This window comes from Sebastes umbrosus, chromosome 3 (genome assembly GCF_015220745.1).
Source record: "Sebastes umbrosus isolate fSebUmb1 chromosome 3, fSebUmb1.pri, whole genome shotgun sequence".
NCBI lineage: Eukaryota > Metazoa > Chordata > Actinopteri > Perciformes > Sebastidae > Sebastes > Sebastes umbrosus.
In genome coordinates, this window is record NC_051271.1 from 9,022,567 (window position 1) to 9,043,974 (window position 21,408).

Below are 21,408 nucleotides of genomic sequence, written 5' to 3' on the forward strand. Positions count from 1 at the left end.
TAAAAGCCAAATGAAGGAATTCTGTCAGCAGATAAAATGCTTGAGGGCTTTTATTTTTTTCATGTCTGTGACATATTTTACAGATACAGATATTGAAAGTGTAGTAATGTTGCCGGTATGATGTCAATATACTGTCAAAAGATCATTTTCACTGTCTGTTGTTGCTGTGAACCGCACGTGGTACGCAGTAAAAATAAGCGAGACCTTGAATCTCTAGAAGAGAAATGGAGTATTTCCAGTAGGTGAAAATGCGTCTGACACGGACAATCTCCTGTTGTGTGCTACATGTGTGAAAGGCCAACTCCAAACAACGTCCGGAGTTATGAAAAAACAGCTTTAGAAAAATATGAAGCTACAGCCAGCAGCCAATTAGCTTAGCTTAGCATTAAGACTGGAAACAGCTCTCTCCAAAGGTAACAAAATCCACCTACCAACACCTGCAAAGCTCACTTATTAACACATTATCTCTTTGACTGCATTATATAACGCTTTTATTGAAGCGCTTTACTGTCTTGTTCACATAAAGCTGTTTATATGAACTTAGGTCTTTAGAAAGTTTCAAAGAAAAGTCAGCTGAAGAGGCAGAGGAAGTGCTTGCCACTTCTTCCATCCTTCCCTGTGTGACTAATTGGAGCGGAGTCTCGCAGCCAATATCTTTACAACTCGCAGTTCTTGTTGAGGTACAGACTCGAAATAATGAGATCTGCGGTGACAGTCGAGATAATGAAATGAACTGTGGACCCTGACGTCATTGTTTTATACAGAAGATACCAGAAAAAAGTGGACAGAGTACACAGACAATATACCCACATAAACACTGTTACATATACCACATTAAAGAAATATTTTTGGAAAGGCTCTGCTGCAAAAGTGATGAATAAAAAGGGATCCTTACTTCACCTGTAATGAAACTGTAAGTTATCACAACCTTGGCAGCTGTTCCCCTGAAGGAGATAATTCCTATCATAGCGACACCCTCAGTGCCAGACCCTGACAGGCACCCTGATGAGCCGCTGTGTCTGCAACTGTGGCTGCGGTAAACCCAGCGACAAAGATAAGAATTCCCCCCCCGTTTGCTCCTGAAACGCTGAGAAGATTTCTATTAGACAGCGACACTGTCAGGGCGATGATGTTGTCACTGGACAGGACCGCCTAAAGGCTCTCCTTGGCCCTGTTTTCACACTTTGCACTAACATGCAGTAATCCGATTCCAAGCGGACAGCTGTAAATATAAGTGGGACTGCAGCACCAAAAATACATCCGGGACACACATTGGGATTCGATCACTACAGACACATTTGGAGGTGACATGATGGCCACATAAAAACACAAATTCCCTGGTGGGTTTGCAAAGTATTTTGGGATATATCCACACTGAAAACCTTCCAAATGCACTGGTATAAAAGGAGGATAGCTCCCTTGTCGTCTACAGTTCTTAACACTTGCCACATCCTACATGTCACCCTAGTTAATGTTGGTATTCAAGACAGTACTGCAACCGCTAAAGTACAGCAAGTGGGAATTCAACAGCTAGTGGGGAGGGTCTTGAGAAACCTCCAAATTGGTGCAATAAACACAGCTTTTACGGCCCCATAGCACAAAATGATAGTAACAGATCTCCAAGGGGCAGGGCAGAGTTATCTGGTCAAAGTGCAGCGGCATTAAAGCTGACCAGAGCATCAGAAAACTATAGTAGTTTCTGAACAAGTTTTGAGAAAGATGAACTGAGCTAAATTTATATGACCTGATCACTTTTTGAACAAAGTACAGCGCAGAGACATTGCAGTTGCAAAACCTTTCAAAAGGTCTCCAACCATTCATCTTCGAAACAATATCTGGAAGTAGCTATGTATAGTGTATTGTAGTAAAGGTTAATTCAGAAAGACGTCACATTTCTGAGGAAGCGGGAACACCGCACTGTCCCAACAATTACTTACTTTGAATATGACAGGGCAATATCGGGATCAGCCCCGATACTAACCTTATTCAGGCCACAATGTGACCGATCCACATTACATACTGTTTCTTTGACAATGTAATTTTAAAGTTGTGGTTTCTCTACATTTCTTACATTTAGGCGGTTCACCAAGACTCATTTTTTAGTACCAAAGAAATCCCTGGACGTCATTGTTTATTCTCTGTACCCCTGTATGAATTTTAACACTTGATGCCATAACTCTTCTGTGGATGTTCCTGCCCAGGGACGGCTGATGAAAGTTAGTTATCCAGCTAACTCAAGGACAGTCCATTGTCCCTGTTAAATAAATAAAATACATAACTAGAATTACCACCTCGCGGTTGTACGCCTCCGCCAACCAGTCAAGTTGCAGTTTACATCCATGTCCATCCAAAATATCCTAAGTTTAGCCTAAACATTCATGTAAAATTGTCATCATGAATTCTTGCGTTATGGCCAAATCGTGTTTTGTGAGGTCACAGTGACTTTTGACCACCAGGTCGACGTTTGTGCCAAATTTGAAGAAATTCCCTCCAGGCGTTCCTGAGATATCGCACAACCCGAAAACATAACGCCTCCAGCCACGGCTGTTGCCAGCACGGAGGCATAAAGATGATTAAAATGGGTCTCCTGCAACGAGATAAACAGATTTGTATGACAGAACTCTGGTCTTAGATCAGTTCTTGCTATTGGCAGTTACTCTAGTCTAAGTTGAGTTATTGGAATTGGTATTGGGAGAGAAAAAAGTTGGATCAGAGCATCCCTACTTCAAAGGTGAGATTTCTGGCCTTCAGTATTCATTTTCAAAACCCAAACAGCCAACTTGCATGATTTTCCACCTGCTCAACCATGAAATGAGCAAGTGTCACAAGATATTTGGGCTAAAGCTCAAAGGCCTGTGACAACACAGTGATTTATTACCTCTTCACTAGACTAATCTCTGCACAAAAGACATCTCTGTATTGTGAAACTATGACAGTAGTTTTTAATCTTATTTACAGACAACTGTATTTCGTCATGCAGGTTAATCTCTTTTTATGATCAAAACAAAAAAATGTTTTTATATAATTTGGGCTGTGAATGTACTTCAGAGAAGGGGATCACAGAATCGTCACAGACCCTCATAGTAAACGTGAGTACATTTTATTATCAGTGGGACCAACTCCATCTGTGACCTAATTTTTTTGTGTTTTTCTTTTTTACCTATTTTGGCAATGAGCCTTCATCAATGAATCATATACAAGACATCTGGCCATGTTGTGATACACTGAATAATTCCATGTTGCAGTATGTGCTCTGAAAAACACACCAGCAGTCAGCAACAACACTGCTACAAAGTCAGACATCACACCAGGGAGTAAAGGGTCATGAATGGCTATATTTTCTATTGGTCTGGGTTTTTTTGTGTGTGTGTGAGGTTTTTTTCTCCTTGTCGCAGTTAGCCGCTTCAGCACTTTGGCCCTGCTGGCAGGCTTTGGCAGCGATGCCCTGTAAGACGACACGGACGGGGGACAGGACGGGAACGGAGATCTGGGTGAAAGCTAAGCACTGTCGCTCACCTTGGGCATCTGCTGAGCCTGCCCGCCTGGGCCGGGCCAGGTTGCCATGACAACAGCAAAACAGTATCCGAGAATAACTGAATACTTTTATTTAACAGGCCGAAACCCAGCTTCACTGTGCTGGAAAATTAAGCAGGTCATGTTGGAAATGACACAACATACATTAGGGCTGACCCGAATGCTTAGAAACTTCGACCGTTGCCATGGTATTCGATAGGCTTGTCGCGGTAGTCTGTGTTACCGGTGTTACACGGTGGTCGGGCACACACCGATAACATTATGTACCCACCGCACCCACCGTCGTTTTGCTTTTTTAACAGAAATAAAAACCCTTAGTTAATGTTGACGTATCAGCGGCATGTTATCAATAGATAGTCGGACAATCTGTAAAAGACTGTATGCATGTAACAAGCAGAAATGTACACGTGTTGCTGAGAATTTGTAGGAAAATGCACAAAAAATTAGGAATAATTTTTTGTAAGATATCGAACTGTTGCATGAGGATACGTTGCATAATGATATAATCTGGTTTAATAAAAGTGAGAAAAAAATGCCACTTTAATATATACAGGAATCAGGGTGTGTATCACTGCAGCATTAACTTCGCTGGGTAAACAAACCATTATAAATGCATTTAAACCTGGATTACCAGTAAATATTCTGTTACTTACTTAGTAAGCCGATTATTCAAACTAACTCGACTATTCCGTGAATGTAAACAGTGTCGGTCTTACTGCCTTTCTTTAGGGACTCTGATCCTGGAACTGGGACAACCACAGAGACTGGGGGAAGCCACTTTGGCTTGATTCACTTGAGCAATCTGACAGTGCTCGTCAGGGCTGCACAGAGGGAACGACTGCTATGGGAGGAGAGGTTACTGTGATTATCACAGTCTATCATAAGCCCAAAGCTGACTGGGAACCCACTTGCTTTTCGCCAAATGTGGAAATTGTTTTTATTCCCATAAGTGAGGTGCTTTACTGGTTGCAAGGAAAGCTTTAAGCTTCTGGAAAGTTGTCATGCAAACACAAATCAGAGAAGGCAACGCTAAGGAAGGACAAATGAGAGAATAAGCACTGGGTTGTGCCTGTCTTTAAAAGGTAATACCGCACATTTTTATGAAACAAACAAATGCTACTAAACAAAAAAAGTTTTTTCGAAAATGCGCAGAGTGAATCCAGAGAGAGCAGCGTCTGTGAACTGCAAACTAAACGTTCTACCAACAGGTTTAGCGTGGGCGTATAAACAGCAGCGAGAAACGCCATTACCTTTGAATTACGAGTGTCTCGATTCATATTGTCTACACCGCAGTCTGCCGTGACTTCAGTGCAAACTCTCCAGGGAGCGGAGGAGAAGGAGGAATAAACAGGGAGACGATGTTGTTTGAACGGCGCTTCACGGACAGCTGAGCACATAGCGAGACAAAGTGATCTGAAAGCCAGCAAACAATTTGGAGTTCAAATCCAGAAAAAGTGTAGCTGGCATCATAAAATCCAGCACGCACAGGCATAAACATCTGCGCTGGTAGTTGTCAGCTTTCGTTTGTGGTGGTCGTCAACGTTGCCGCCATCTGTCTCCGTAAAGACTAAACTGTTTCTCCAAAGGGGGAATGAAAGAGTTGGCGGAGTCGCATACGTTCGCTGTGGAACATTCCCTAATGGGCAGCGCTTGACTGAAGAGGCAGAAATCAGTTAACACGAACGCTCACACATGCACACACACACACACACGCACACACACACAGGTGTACACAGCAAACACAGGGTTATTGTACCTGTGTCAGCAGTGCACCTGCTAGGCTTCACTGCGGACCTGTGCGGCCTACGGCATAGGAATGAGTCCCAAGATATGTATGTATATGTGTGTGCGTGTGTTTCCCAGGATCTCTAACTCGGTGAACATTCCCATGGTGACTTTAAACTCTGTGACAAAAAACAGACATTTTCCATTCTGTGCTCCACAGGTCCCTCGAACCTCTGAGCCGCCACGAGAAAACAGAAGAACAACAGGCCTACAAGTCACACGCTCGTGCACACATACAACCACACGCACACCAGTGTGATGATGGGGCGCGGCCGGCACGTCACTCTGTCAACGGCTCTGTAACTATAACCTATGGGAAGGTATTACAGTTTCAGCCATCAGGAATGAATGGACCTGCACTGTGTCTTCGATCCCCGGAGGCTCGGAGCGACGGACTGAAACAGGAAGCTGGAAGCTGTTTAACAGCGATGGTTGATTAGTCGTTCTTCAACTTACCCTGAACAAAGGTAGTCTTGACCCAAAATAAACAAGCTAATGATAAACTCTGGCATTACGTCCACAATAAAGGTGTCAGTATGCTTACACCAATGTCCTTGCGGATTGGTCGAACAGCGCTGGAGAGCCCCTACCCTCGCACCTTTCTGACTTTGGAATAGAGGGAACTTTATGAAAACCAACAATCAGACAATCATTTCCACTTCATGCAGTGAAGGTGCGAAGAGGTGAGAAAGAAAGCCGGGTTTTCTCAAGATTTTTATCATTCTTCACACAACTACTTTGACACTTTTCGCGTCCATAGACTGTATGAAATATGGGCGTAGTCTCCATGACGTCATTCATAGGTTTCTGAAGAGCCGTTGTGAAGCTTAAAGTGGGTGGCTCCGGCCGTCGCCTTGGCAGTGACGACACAGCCTAAAGCCAAACAGCAAATCCAAAAAAAGGGCAAAGAGGTGGATCACCGGTGAAGCTGAAGCGGGCGCTCTTCCTATGGGCTTGGTGTCTATGAGGATTGACTCCCTTTTGGAGCCAACCTCAAGTGGCCATTTGAAGAATGGGAAGTTTTTGGCACCTACGTGTTGGTTTCACTTCTCAGCACCGGAGGTTATGCTTGTTCGTGTCCAACACTACGAATGCTTTCAAGGAAAGACAGTGCGAAAGTGGAGTGTGCATCGTTATTCCCTTATTTCAACGGTTACCGCGTTTGCCGCTCTCTATATGGCAGCAGGCTTTTAAACCCACCGTCAAGTCTGGATGTTTGGAACATCTTTAAACACTTTCACGTCCGTCGGGTTGAACGAAACGTTGTACAAGTTTGTTTTGAGCATACTGACACCTTTGGCTGACTAAACCTGAAAACCTCTTTTTCTCCATTGTGGCCTTCTGTGTGGCCACATTACGTCTGTGTTACTCCACACCTAAAGAAATGTGTGGACGGTGAAAGTAAGCCATTGGCAAACAATGCTGTATGCTTGCTCAGGCATAGTCTTGGGCTGTGTAGCAGACACACTTTAAAACCCTCTCTATAAACACTCATTTTAAATGTCAACGTAGCTGATTTCACAGTACAGTCGTCTTTTAGCTGGATGACTTTGTTCTCATAAAACAGTGATTTGATTGTGCCAGGGCATGCATTACTGTTGCTTAACAGGCAGTAATCAAATCAGATACTTGTTCAGCTGTCTGATAATAAAAACAGACACACACATAAATAAGATGGAGAGCAGCAGAGGACAGGACCGAGATTTCAAAAAGACCTGGAATCAACTTCAGCCGGCCTCTTTAACTGGTGCAGCTTAAGAAAGACCAGAACAATAAGGCATCCATCAGTTTGTCTAACTGAAATGACTGAAACATGATACTCTTCCAAACAAAAGTAGGTTACAGCCAGCAGTGACACAGACTGAACTCACGACAACATGTAACCTAAATAAAATCACTCTAAGCTCCTTGATCAAACCCTAATTTGACGCTTTTCTTCCACATGGAGCTCCTCAGTGTTTGTGCAGTTATTATACAGCTGATGATCTAGCGTGTGGCGAACCTTAAACAGAGCTAATGAGAAGAGATGAGATGAAAGCATCGATGAGCAGACGGAGACCGAAGCCTCCTCACATCTGCAGTGTCATCCACTTAACGCTGATGGGGACTTCAGAACAAAAAAGATGAGAGACAGAGAGAAAGAGAGGTAGAGGTAATACGGGAGAGGGAGATGAAAGAGGCGACAGAAAGCAGACAAATCAGGGCTAATTTGTGTAGGAGCGCCATCGCAACTCACACTGGTCCTAAAAGGCAGCATGCATATTACCCAGCCTCCACCACACGCACACATGTTCAGCGGGGGTTGTGTGCTGCCACTGCCCTCCCTTGACCTCTAGTAATGGATTTACATTTTAAGGTCTGGTGGGTACAAACACACTGTATGTACACACACACACAAAGCATATGGAGGTTGTCGGATCACTGAGCCGTTCAGCTATCAAAAGAGACACTTCGATTTCATGCCACCGCTGCTATGAGTTTGCACACTGTAGCCAATTACGGGTAAACTGGCACATCTTCTTTTCTCCCGTTTACAGATCGACAGGCACAGCGGCAGCTATTTTTACCTCTGCATAAAAGCAGTGACTGTTTTCACACTTCGCCAACTGGAACTGTGCCTTTCATTAAGGAAATCTATTTAGAGCCGAGCAGGGGAAAGAGAGAGAGAGAGAGAGAGAAAGAGGGAGGCGGAGGAGCGGGGAATGATGAGCTCTGATTAAATCTTTCAATGAAAATGTTTGAGGCTCTGTCTGTTATTTCATCACCACACAGCCCCAGCAGCTTTTTTAATAGCATGGGGGCGGGGTGTGGATTTGATGCCTTCAACTACTTTTACGATCCTGAATAGAGAAAACACAGTTCAATATCTCCCCCGTCGTTGAGTTATCTCCAAGACTCAGCTGGTGTCAATCACTACTGTGGAGTTAGATGAGCAGGTCAGCAGACTGTGACCCTCCACCATTTGTGCATGTGTCATTGGCAATTAGCTTGATATGTACATCGGTACACCAAAGATGTAAAAGAGAAAAAGATAGAGGAATCTACACAATATAAAGGAAAAGGAAAATATAACCTACTTAAAGGTACAGTGTGTAGGATTTGGCGACATCTAGTGGTGTGGTTGCAGATTGCAACCAACTGATTACCCCTCCGCTCACTCCTCCCTTTCCAAGACTGTGGTAACGCTGCCGAGTAATGCCGTTTGTCTCACTTAGAGGTCATCCTTACCATAATAACACTACTTTAGGAGCAACGGAATTCAGGTAACGTAAAAACGTGAAAGACTCTCTCTAGAGTCAGTGTTTGGTTTGTCCGTTCTGGGCTAATGTAGAAACATGGCAGAGCAACATGGCGGACTCCCTAAAGGAGGATCCGCTCCCTATGTAGAAGGGCTCATTCTAAGCTAATGAAGACACAATGATTCTTAGTTTCAGGTGATTATACACTAATGGAAACAATGAATATTGTATTCCATTTCTGCTAACAAATCCCCCGAAATGTTACACACTGGTCCTTTAAGTGACAGAAAAAAGTGCATTAACATGAAATATTTTGGTCACAGGATCAGTAAAATATCCTTTTCTATTAGTTGACCTCTACTCACATATCTTGAAATTCTACACTTGTAGTGTGCAGGCTCCTTTCAATCTTTTCCTCACCTGAGTTTTTGAACTGATGCACTTTCTTTTTAGAACTAATAAAAACATCCTCACCTACTCAACAATACTACCTCAATAGCTGCAGCCATAGTCTCTACTACCGTTGCTATCAGTGATTGCAGTGACCGCTGTTATGATCTCATTGTCTAAACCTCCTTTTTGCTTTTAATGTAGATAAAACTGACGGGGCGTGGCGAGTCATGCACCGGTAAACGCAGCTGAGGGCTCCTGATCCGTTAAGTGCCTGTTACCTGGGTGGTGGATCATTCATTTGAAGAGTACTTACAAAAAGAGCGAGACACCGAGAAGGATGCCAGCTGTGTCGTGCACAGGACGATGAGGCGAGACGGCACTGACAGACAAAACAACTTTAAATAATGACCTTCCTTTTCTCTCAGGCATAGCTCATGGCTCATTGAAACGCACGACAGAAACTCGGGGAAACACGAGTCCCACCAGGAACAGGTGGCTTCCCCACCATTGAATATGTGCTTGTTTTAATTAACGACGTTCGCTGGGCTTTTCTAACACCCCAACTCACTGTCATTACTTTAGCTAAGAGGTGATCATAAATCACGTACCACATGGATAAAACAGTGGTTTCACTACAACAGTATGCACACAGAGTAAGCCCCTCTGGCTGGACGACATTCCTGAAAGATCTGAAAGACTTTTATTCGTGTGGTTTGAGTGAGGAGTTTTGAGGATCATAACTCGCATTCAGGAGGCTTTTCTATGCCACCAAGCAAGAAATTAAGGGGGGAGACACTTCCATGGAAAGTATGCAGCCATGTGAAAGTGTTTAATCGCTAAGCTCCTGGAGGCGTGTGCCTGGGGCATTTCAACATGCCATTGGGAGCAGGCTGTCAACACAAAGGCAACAGTGGACACACTTACGGATCACTCTCACACACAAGGACACAAAGCAATGTTACTGTTCACTGATAGCTGCTTTCAGTCTTCTATCACAACAAGAGACACACATATCTGTTGCAAGGTTGCAGTGAAGAGTCATCTGAGTAAAAAAAAATGTTTCCATTGGACAGAAAAACCACAGATACAGACAACGGTTTGTATACATCACGTCTCTACAAATGCTCCATCTACTTTGAGTTGAGCCAGGTTTCCAGTCTGTAACATGTGGGGACTTCCAATCTCAGGCTTTACAAGCACTGGGACATTCCCAGTCCCCTTGGATTAAAAACTTAGTGTGTCTGTACTGTAGGTGTAGCCCTTCATAATCCACCTTGTACAAAATCACTCACTGTGCTATAAGGCAACTAAAAGACAGAGAAGCCCCTCTACATTTAAATTTTTACAAATGAACATGAAAAATACTGAGGTAAAAGACAAAGGTTGTGTCCTAAATTCCATATTAACATGCTATTTAGTACGCTAAAACAGTGTGTGAGATCTTTTAGTATGTCCGTAGTTCGCAAATTGCATACATTTCTGGTGAAATACTACAGTATGCAAACACTGGACACTACGGCAGCATAAATATCCCACAATGTAATGCGGTAGTGACGACACAGTTCATAACAGACACTGAGAGGCAGCTCTGTAACATCAATTACGCTTTAATTTAAGTGTAAGTATAAGATTTCACTTTGCTAGGCGTAATATATTTTTTAAATTAGCTCAGAATTTATAATTCTCATAAATCATTGTTCGGTCACATGAGGATGGCACGGGTTGCCATGGTTACGTGTTTCCAACCAGCAAGGACGGTCGGGTCTTGAAGGTATCCCACAAATTGTGAAAACTTGCAAAAAACTTGCAAAACTTCTTGAGAGACTCGCTGCACGACGACCTTTCACAACCTTAACTATTTGAGGTCAATGCCTATCCTTAACCATCGAGAGTTTTGCAATTTGCGTGAGGAAGCTCTCAGGAAGTGACGATGTAAATTACTGCTTAGTGTGTCCGAAAAGATACACACTACTGTTTATTCACACAAAAGTATGTTGAATGTAGTCCAAAGTATGCAATTTTGGATGCAGCCAATGAATTCTTGTAAAACGATTCTAATTTGGCTCCTCCAGCCACAGTCGCACAAGGAAATCTATCTGACAAACCTTCCCAGCGAGTACAAAACAAATGTGTTTGGTTCATTTCGGGGTGCGATCTAAACAGGCTTAATATGGCTTATCAGATAAATCCTGGACATGAACTGTGATCCATCCTCAAATCCCCAGAAATCCTCAAAAAAACAACAACAACATGATTGAAGGAGACTCCAAGCAGACCTTTTTGGATGATGCACATATTGTGCGTAATCAGGCTACCATGACTGCAGTCTTTCCAGATTGGTGTGTGTGTTTGACTAGAGGACAGATAGAAGCTGGGACACTTTGATTATGAGGGAGAGAGAGGGCAGTGCAGCTGCTCTCCTCCTAACAGCATCTCCTCTGCTTCATTAGACCGTCTCTGTCTGTGTTCAGTCCTCATGTTTGTTTCAGGCGATGGGGAACATGAATCAAAGCATTCTGAGGTTTGCTCTCTCACTTCCTGCACGCACAGGAGGAAAGCACTTATACAGCAACAAAATCCTCTCCGGGGACAGGAGAGAGGAGTGAAGGGGAAAGCGAACAGAGCGACGCAGCACTTTGATTCCAGCCCACGACGGTCTGAAACCCAGAAACTGATAGCTGTGTGTACCGAGTTCACACGGGGGCCGGGAAAAAAATGATATGACGGGGAAGGTTGTGTACGCAGCCCAAACTGCGTTAAAGAAGACGGAGGAAAGTCGCAGTCCAAACAAAAAGAGGAGAGGAAATGATGCTGTCTTTTCTCTGCTGTGTAAACATCCCTGATGGGATAGACAGAAATGAATGCGCTCTGCATTTGATAAGGCAGGGATGCCAGAATTGATTAACACAAGAGATACATCATTGTCTTTATCTCTAGACATCTTATTTTGCCGATGTATTACACTCACTCGAACAGTTTATTAAATAAATAAATTACAGCCACTAGCTAGAGGGTCAAATTGTGGATTATGGGAAGTTTGGGTAAAGAACGGAGTTTGCTTGAAAGAAGGGTTGTCTGACCACATCTAAAAGTTTTGACATTGGAAAGGTGTGGAAAGACGATGTCTAGACGCTGGTCTAGAATCCGACAACAACTTCATTTGAAGCATGCCAAAGTCTGTGTTGGTTTGTTGGATGAGTGGCGTTGCCCAGCCACCTGGACTAACACCATCTTTACTCTTTAAAGAGCCACAATGAAAATGTCTTGGACAAGCAGGCCGTCCATTAATTTACAGGGTTGGCAGTTCTATCCCTGCCTCCTCCTGTCCACATGTCAAAGCGCCCTTGAGCAAAGACAGTGAACCCCAACTGCCCCCGATGGTTAGGTCAGTGCGTAGGCCAGCCATCGCCATGTGAGCGTGTGTGTGTGAACTGCAGTCCTTGCAGACTAAACAGTGTTATTCTTGATGTTTGCAGATGTGTTATTCTATGTCTGCCCTCTCATAATGCTGTCAAACAAACTGAACTATACATACACTGGACTTCCATGCACAGAGGCACTCTGTAGTGTGTATCTTTGCATTAGACAAATAAAAGCCTCCTAGACCTTGTTCTGTTTTCAAGCAGCAGGCTTTGTCTTTTGTCTCTCCGGTTTGGCCAGACTGGTTTAAAATCCTTCTTTTTCCTCGTCTTTAGTGGCCCATCATTTCTCTTCCTTAGTCGCTTCACAGAAGCCGAGGGTCTCAGAGGTCAGCCCCTTGACAAATGGAGCAACTCATTGTGAGGAGGAAGGAGGAGGAGAGGAGAATAAAAGATTGAAAGGACATTTATTGTTGCCAGACCGGGCAGCGACCTCGCCATTCGGACAAACTCACTTTTTTTTTTTAGACCGACGTCCACTTGAGGAAATTCAAAGCCGTGCCGCACGCATAAAGACGGCGGATTGAGAGGCCCACTTACTGCTTGTCCATAGAAAATGCTCCATCACTAATACACACACACACACACACACACCACACCCCCCAGCTAGCCTTTCCCGTAATCCCATGGGACCTCAGTCTCCCCCTGAAAGAGCGAGCCTGACACGAGCCTCTGACTCAACACTCAACATCCCCGCTAACCCCCTGCACACTCACACACACACACACAAACAAGCATCCAATTCCCCCTCCGGAGAAAGTAGGGGGCCACGGGTCGGGCAGGTGCTGCGGCAGCCCCACAGAGTGGTGGCCGTGCGTGCATAAGTGTGTGTGTGTGTGTTAGTAGGGGGCCCGTTTGCCGTCTGTCAGTCCAACATGCTGCATGCATGATCAGCCGGTCTGTGTTTCTCTTCTCCTGGGGTTTCTTGGCTCTATCAGTGCGTGTGTGTGTGTGCGTGTGTGTGTATATGTGTGTGTGTGTGTGTGTGTGTGTGTGTGTGTGTGTGTGTGTGTGCGCGCACGCCCCCATGTGTTTCTTACAAGATCGGTCTGACTGATGGATCAATGCATCTAGGATTATGTATCACCACAATTGCATTATCAGGGTCAATGTCAGCGGACGACACACCCACTCCCTGATGCTCTCGCCTCTGCAGGAGTTTGGTTTGACAAAGCCGCGGCCCGGTTACATGTTGTTACGCCGTGATTGTTACCCAGCAGGCAAAGGATTTAAAGCTGCACCAGGCAAGATTTTGATCTAAAAATACATTTGTCTAATCAGCCTAAATCACAAACTGGGGCTGAAGGAGAGAGCCATCTCCTCCAGCTGAGTCCTGGTAGTTTCACTTCATTTAGCCAAATTATATTCTGGTGCCGGGTATGTTTACCCACAAAAAGAGACAAATCAGAATTAATCAGTGATATAAAAACATATAGACAGCAGTGAGTGAGTGTTAAATAGCTGCATTCAGCAGCATTAGATCTTTTGGGATGCTTCAAGCTGTACAGATGAGCAAGGATGGCAGACATGAGCGAGCTGTGTGTTTAACATCATGATACGTGATTTCTGATTAGTGAGGTTAAATTTCTTCTTGACAGCTACCTCTTGGGGGCAACGTGCAAAATTTCCTAGTGCTTGTTTAATTCACTTCCATTAGTGATAAAGCCAGTGTTAAAGCATAATGTCAAGGCCATGATGCATGGACAAAATCTGTAAAAATCACGTCATTAAAAGTAGCACTAAAGCACTAAATTTGGACCTTCTCATTAAAACTGTTTTCCTGTTTCCAACGGATGCTTATGGTGCAATATTGCATCTCAGTTCATCCAAAAAATCTTCCCCATGTTTCATGACCTTTAAGCAGCACAATGCAATGCTTCATCTGGTCAACACATCTGTGTTAGTTCAAGCTAATAACGGAGATTAAATCAGAGGTCACCCACAGTTCACACACAGATGAGCGCCTTCTAAGACAACCCTGATCCACGATGAGTGAAACATGCACATGGGTGAGCGATTTAAGCAACTGTAGCTTTGCAGCACATACATACCTTGTCAAACAGAGACTTCCATTGCTGAGACAAGGAAAGAGAGAAAAGAAATGAAGGAGTGAGTGAGAGGAAAAACATCTCAGAAGCAGGTGCCGGAGTGGAGAGGAGCACCTGTTTGGAAATGATGAGTCTCGGCCAAAAGGACTTCCCTCTCTCTGCATGCATTTGCCTTAATTGCAGTGTTGAAATCACATGCTGTTATTATCTGATCATTGTGTTCAATGAGCCACAGTAAAAGATAATAAGGTACCAAAGTGTGGATCATTATGTGGAAGGGGTTTCTTATAGTAGGCTATTTGAATGTTTGAGACAGCTAATGGAGCAAGAGTGGTGTGTATGTGTGAGTGTCCCTTTGAAAAAATGATAGTAATATACTCCTAGAAAAGATGTGCTGTGGGTTGTGTACGGTAGCTCCTCTCATTGTTCTGTAATACTCTGTATTTTACACTGGTATCACTGTGAAACTCCAGGCATGCAATGACATTTAGATAAATAACCTTCTAAAATTAATTTTAGCCTCATGCTCTGACATTCTACTTCATCAAATAAGATAAGATAAGATAAGATAAGATAAGATGAACCTTTATTAATCCCTGGAGGGAAATTCAGGTGTCAAAGCAGCAACATCAGCAAACAGAGTGAAACACAGGAGAGGTAAAGGTTTACAAAAATTATAAAAACAATAATAGAGATATAAAAGATACAGAGTGAATGGGTGAACATAGTGTGCAGTCCGTCAATAAATAAATGTAGTATGTGCAATAAATAAATGTAATGTGAGCATATGTGCAAGTGGTATATAGGATGTATAGTGTAAAGTAAGTGTAAAGTGCGCCAGTGGTTAGAGTCCAAGATGGTTGCAGATAGTGCATGCTTAAAGGCAGATAGTGCATGTTTAAAGGCAGATAGTGCATGTTAAAAGGTAGATAGTGCATGTTTAAAGGCAGATAGTGCATGTTTAAAGGCAGATAGTGCATGTTTAAAGGCAGATAGTGCAAGTTTAAAGGCAAATCAGTGCCAAGGAAAGTGGAGTTCATGCGTAATTGTAAAAATTGTGAAAAGGTGTATGTATAGTGTAAAGTGCGCCAGTGGTTAGAGTCCAAGATGGTTGCAGATAGTGCATGCTTAAAGACAGATAGTGCATGTTAAAAGGCAGATAGTGCATGTTTAAAGGCAGATAGTGCATGTTAAAAGGTAGATAGTGCATGTTTAAAGGCAGATAGTGCATGTTTAAAGGCAGATAGTGCATGTTTAAAGGCAGATAGTGCATGTTTAAAAGCAGATAGTGCATGTTTAAAGGCAGATAGTGCATGTTTAAAGGCAGATAGTGCATGTTTTAAGGCAGATAGTGCATGTTAAAAGGTAGATAGTGCATGTTTAAAGGCAGATAGTGCATGTTTAAAGGCAGATAGTGCATGTTTAAAGGCAGATAGTGCATGTTTAAAAGCAGATAGTGCATGTTTAAAGGCAGATAGTGCATGTTTAAAGGCAGATAGTACATGTTTAAAAGCAGATAGTGCATGTTTAAAGTCAGATAGTGCATGTTTAAAGGCAGATAGTGCATGTTTAAAGGCAGATAGTACATGTTTAAAAGCAGATAGTGCATGTTTAAAGGCAGATAGTGCATGTTTAAAAGCAGATAGTGCATGTTTAAAGGCAGATAGTGCATGTTTAAAAGCAGCTAGTGCATGTTTAAAGGCAGATAGTGCATGTTTAAAGGCAGATAGTGCATGTTTAAAGGCAGATAATGCATGTTTAAAGGCAGATAGTGCATGTTTAAAGGCAGATAGTGCATGTTTAAAAGCAGATGGTGCATGTTTAAAGGCAGATAGTGCATGTTTAAAGGCAGATAGTGCATGTTTAAAAGCAGATAGTGCATGTTTAAAGGCAGATAGTGCATGTTTAAAAGCAGATAGTGCATGTTTAAAGGCAGATAGTGCATGTTTAAAGGCAGATAGTGCATGTTTAAAAGCAGATAGTGCATGTTTAAAGGCAGATAGTGCATGTTTAAAAGCAGATAGTGCATGTTAAAAGGCAGATAGTGCATGTTTAAAGGTAGATAGTGCATGCTCAAAGGCAGATAGTGCATGCTCAAAGGCAGATAGTGCATGTTTAAAGGCAGATAGTGCATGTTTAAAGGCAGATAGTGCATGCTCAAAGGCAGATCAGTGCCAAGAAAAGTAGAGTTCATGCGTAATTGTAAAAAAATGTGAAAAGGTACCAGTGGTCATATGAGGTAACCCTGTGTGTGTGTTGTGTTGTGTGGAGTGTAGACTTACGTCCTCTGGAGCCACTGGGAGGACTTCGGTGCTTTCCAAAACCTCGATCTCGTCTCCCTCCGCGTTGGACGCCACCGCCGGAGAGGAGTTGACAGTCGCCTCCCGGGTTCCGCCCGTCATCCTCGGGCTGCTCTTCTCCTCCATACACCCCCAATCCTCAGGAATGGCTCCACATAGTTTTTACAATCCCATTTCGTTCCTCCTATGTGCGAAAGAAGAAGGCAAGAAAGCAGAGCATGTATGCTCGCTTGCGCATCCCTGTCTTGGTTTTTTCTGGACAGTCAGATAATAAATTAAAGGTGTGCGTAAATCCAGTTATTCCAAGCGCACTTCCACATAGACCGGTGCAAACAAATCTTCATCAGCAGAGGAAAAAAGTTGATTTGGTGATAGTTTAGTTAATAGTTATGGTCTGTGAAGTCCCTTCGCAGTGTCAGAGGTTTTGGCGCAGCTGGAGAGGAGCCTGGTTGCTTTTTACTCGCCACAATCTCAAAATTTCCCAGTGCAGGTTTAAGTCACTTCCATTAGTGATAAAGCCAGTGTTACAGCATAATCACAATGTCAAGGCCATGATGCATGGACAAAATTTGTAAAAAAAAAAAAAAAGCACTAAATTTAGACCTTCTCATTAAAACTGTGTTTCCTGTTCCAACGGATGCTTATGGTGCAAAACTGCATCTCAGTTCAGCCAAAAAAAATCTTCCCCATGTTTCATGACCTTTAAGCAGCACAATGCAATGTTTCATCTGGTCAACAACACATCGGTGTTGGTTGAAGCTAATAACGGAGATTAAATCAGAGGACACCCACAGTGTCAGAAGGTTTTTGCGCAGCTGGAGAGGAGCCTGGTTTTTACTCGGTCCAAGTTAGTGAAGCAGGAGACGCGCGTTTACAGAGCGAGTCTTGTCACTTTGAGAGATGCGAAGCAGCAGAAGAGGCAGAGCAAGGATCCATCTGAAAGAAAATAATGACATCATCAAACACTCATGCCAACAATAATGAAACGCAGTGCAAGAAATGACAAAACCATCCACCGGACTGACTGGATGACGCACAAGTCGACACATAAACAGCGTGGGCATCCACCGCCACATGGCAGACTCTACACAGAGAGAAAGAGAGAAGTCCACAAGCAAGTGCCCCATTTATTGGTGCGTCATGATACCTGGCACGCTGCTTTTCTTTCTGCCGTCTGCGTCTCTCCGACCGGCTGCGTTGGGATGGTTGGTTCAGCTCCAGGAGACTCTGCTGCTCCAGCCGCATGCGTCTCCTCCAGGCACACAGAGCGAGAGAGAGAGGGATGTAAAGAGAGAGAGAGAGGGAGGGATCACCAGACACTCCCCTCTCAGAGGTTTCGAGGAACTCCTGCTCTCATGGCAGAACAGCTGGCTGCCACTGACTCACAGGTTGTAGGTCATTTATGCATGATGTTTAAATGTTTTTAGGTAATGGTAATTTACTACACCAGTCTAATATTCGATAAGGTAACCCTATCAGGTATCAGTTTTTAATAAGGAATCCTGTATAAAGCGTTTAGGCTATAGGCAAGGGTTCAGTGTACTAATGGTAAATCAATCATTGGTTAATAGTTTACAGGTCAGAGAGACGCCACCCACAAGAGGATGATTCAATTCAATTTGTTTTAAATGTTGGACATGAGTTTCTCACTTTATAATAAGCTATCATGTTTGCTGTTATAAACTTTAATTAAAAGTACTAATATCACACTGTAAAAATAGTTACAAGTAAAAGTCCTGCATTGAAATTGTTACTCGAGTAAAAATATGTAAAGATAATCAAGAAAATGTACTTAAAATATTAAAAGTAAAAGCACTCAATGCAGAAAATAATATTAATAATAATAATAATAATAATAATAATAATAATAATAATAATAATAATAATAATAATAATAACAATAATGATAATAATAATGATAATAATAATAATAATAATAATAATAATAATAAACTAAATAATTGAAAAAACAGCAAATCTTCACATTTGTAAAGTGGAACCATCAAATATTTTTGCATTAAAAATGAGCAAATTGACAATATATTTTCTGTTGGGTAGGTTATTCTACATCTAACAACATCATACAAACCTTAACAAGTTCTTCATATGTTTTGTCTGTTAAAATCTTAATTTGTTAAGTAACTAAAGTTGTCAAATAATATTATTGGAGTAAAAAAAGTACAATATTTCCCTCTGAATTGTAGTGTAGAAGTATAGAAAGCGGCAAGGAAAGAGTACAAGTACTTCAAATTCTAAATAAATGTACTTTGTCACATTCCACCGCTGCTCGTAAATTGCTTAAAGGCTCAGAAAGGAGGGAGTGTTCAGGGTTGTAAACCGTCCCCTCCTACTCTGCTGCCACAATCACCCAAATGATTTCAGACAAACACCTACCTATTACCTCCAGAGACATCAAACAACACCAATAGCTGGGTGGATGAGGGGGTATGATGTGTGATGGCGGTGTGGTCTGCAGTGTGTAGGTTGATCAGTATCCTTCTAGTGAAACGCCCCCCAGGTACAGTATGTGATAGCATTGCCATGGAAACAATATGGCCAGCCGATATTTTTAACCCTTAGGGTCTTAACCTGACTCCTACACAGCAGTGTTGGGTTAAAGTTACAGTCTGATATGTTGTTTAGAAAAGAGCCCCGGGAGCCATTCTGTAGCCGCGGTCAGAGATCAGCAAACCACGGCCACATTTTGTGTTTTCATGCGTGGATGGGAGACAAGTTTTATGGAAATTTAAGTTATTGTGGCCTCACCCAGAATTCAGACTTACAGCCTCAAAATATTTACTTTTACCTCTCACATACTGATTATCATTAAAACATAGAAAAACTTTGTCTGTGCAGACAATGCCAGTACATGGGTGACACTTTAGGGACTGTATTCATAGAAAATATAAGGACTTCAAGGCATTAAAGCTTCAGTAGGCAACAATTTGTTGGCATCATTGGGCAAAAGTTCTATAATAACCTTTCAGCATATTGTAATTCAAGTGTTCTGAGAGAAAACCAGACTTCTGCACCTCCTCATGGCTCTGTTTTCAGGCTTTAGAAGATCTAGCCTGTGACGGAAGACTTTGACCAATCACAGGTCATTTCAGAGAGAGAGAGCGTTCCTATTGGCTGTGCTTCGGCTGGTGGGTGGTGCTTGATATTTCCTCAAGTGATCTCAACATGGTGGCCAGGTCACAAACTTTCTGACTTTACAGCTAAACAGTACACTACAAGATGTTTCTGAAACATTGGAAGTGAGAAATAGGCATTACAGTAACAGAATATTGATTCATATTTGATCAGCGCTGCCTAGTTTGACCGTTTGATCGGAGTTTGCGAGACAGCTGTTCAGAGACGGCAAGGCTCCAGCTCTGCTCTGATTGGTTGTTTTCCTCCGGTCTGTGAAATCTTGCAGATGCCATTAGGAGCACCGGAGGACACAGAGGCACATGATTATTTTTCAGATTACCTGTCTCATGCACTACTGTCAGGATACAGTGACCATTTTACAAAAATAACTTTTTTTAAATCATATTTGCTCCATTTCTACCCACTGCTCCTTTAAGCTGTTGGGATTTGCATAACAGATGCAGTGTATATTGTATTTGCATAAAGTTATAACTTGCGGAATCTGCATTTTTATCCTCAATATTAACACAATTGGGGGGTTTTTTTCAACTGTTCCTGGACACAGAACAGGGTGTAGCTGCACTAAACAACTGGAGAGAATGAATAATAACGCTGCAAAATTAAAATCAAATGTATTATTTGTGTCCCACAATGACACAAATGAACTAAGTAGATTCATAAATTTACTAAATAAAGCATGTCACAATCTCCCTAGGACAGATCACATTCCATCTTTCATATTACCGAGGAGTGGAGGGAATTATTGCCTTGTTAGCTACAGGCACCGATGGGAATTTTCCATTAAAAACAGCTAATTGGACAAAATACACTTTGATGTGGCAGCTTTCACAAGTCATGTGTTAACATCAGTTGAAGAGCTGTGACATGGGAGGCGAATGAGGGAAGAGAGTGTGAGCAAAAAGGAGCGAAAGAGACAAGATATACAGAAAAACACCTGCTGTGTGGGTGAATATAGCTCATTAACAGCTGGGGAGTTTTACTTTCTTTTCACAGGAACCAGATGTGTTCGCAGGCACAAACTGTTCTCTAAGCCAGTAGCTGACGAAACCCCACAGAACCACAGAAGTACCTATTTTAATCGACATTAGTGATGTTACAAATGTGTTCACGTGTATTGATTTGAAAATGGATGTTGCACACTGTTAATTGTATAAAAGTATATATTGTTACAATATCTTTTTCATTCATACAATTGAACATTGTCAATGCTTTGGTCAAGTTTGTATTAGTGCAACTACACTTGGAGTGTTAGAAGCTGGACATTTCAATCATTAACAACAACTGTTAGACAACTATTTTAACCACTTACTTTCAGCTAACTATTTCAAACCAATTATCTTTTAGCTATTTCAACTGTTTATCCACAACTTTAACTATTTCAATCATTTATTGTTTATATTCTTGTTAATCCATGAGCTTTTAGTGTGGTTTTGTATGTAATTTATTAGGCTATATGTAATGTTGTGTCTTTTATCTGGACCCTGTGTCTGGAATAAAGTTGAATTGATTGATTGATTTATCACTTGCTTAGATAGAT

General features: G+C 42.3%; 1 protein-coding gene across 1 annotated transcript in view; it reads right to left on the reverse strand.

Annotated features, from left to right (window-relative positions):
• rhbdl3 (rhomboid, veinlet-like 3 (Drosophila)) overlaps positions 1-18,198 on the reverse strand; it is a 67,958-nt gene extending 49,760 nt beyond the window's left edge. The window contains exons 1-3 of the mRNA XM_037765270.1: positions 17,866-18,198; positions 16,701-17,654; positions 14,422-14,445 (exon numbers count right to left, since the gene is read on the reverse strand). Of these exons, the coding sequence (XP_037621198.1) occupies positions 14,422-14,445; positions 16,701-16,844 (168 nt within the window). The 5' untranslated portion in view covers positions 16,845-17,654; positions 17,866-18,198. The remainder of the gene's footprint in view (positions 1-14,421; positions 14,446-16,700; positions 17,655-17,865) is intronic.
• Between the last annotated feature and the right edge of the window lie 3,210 nt (positions 18,199-21,408).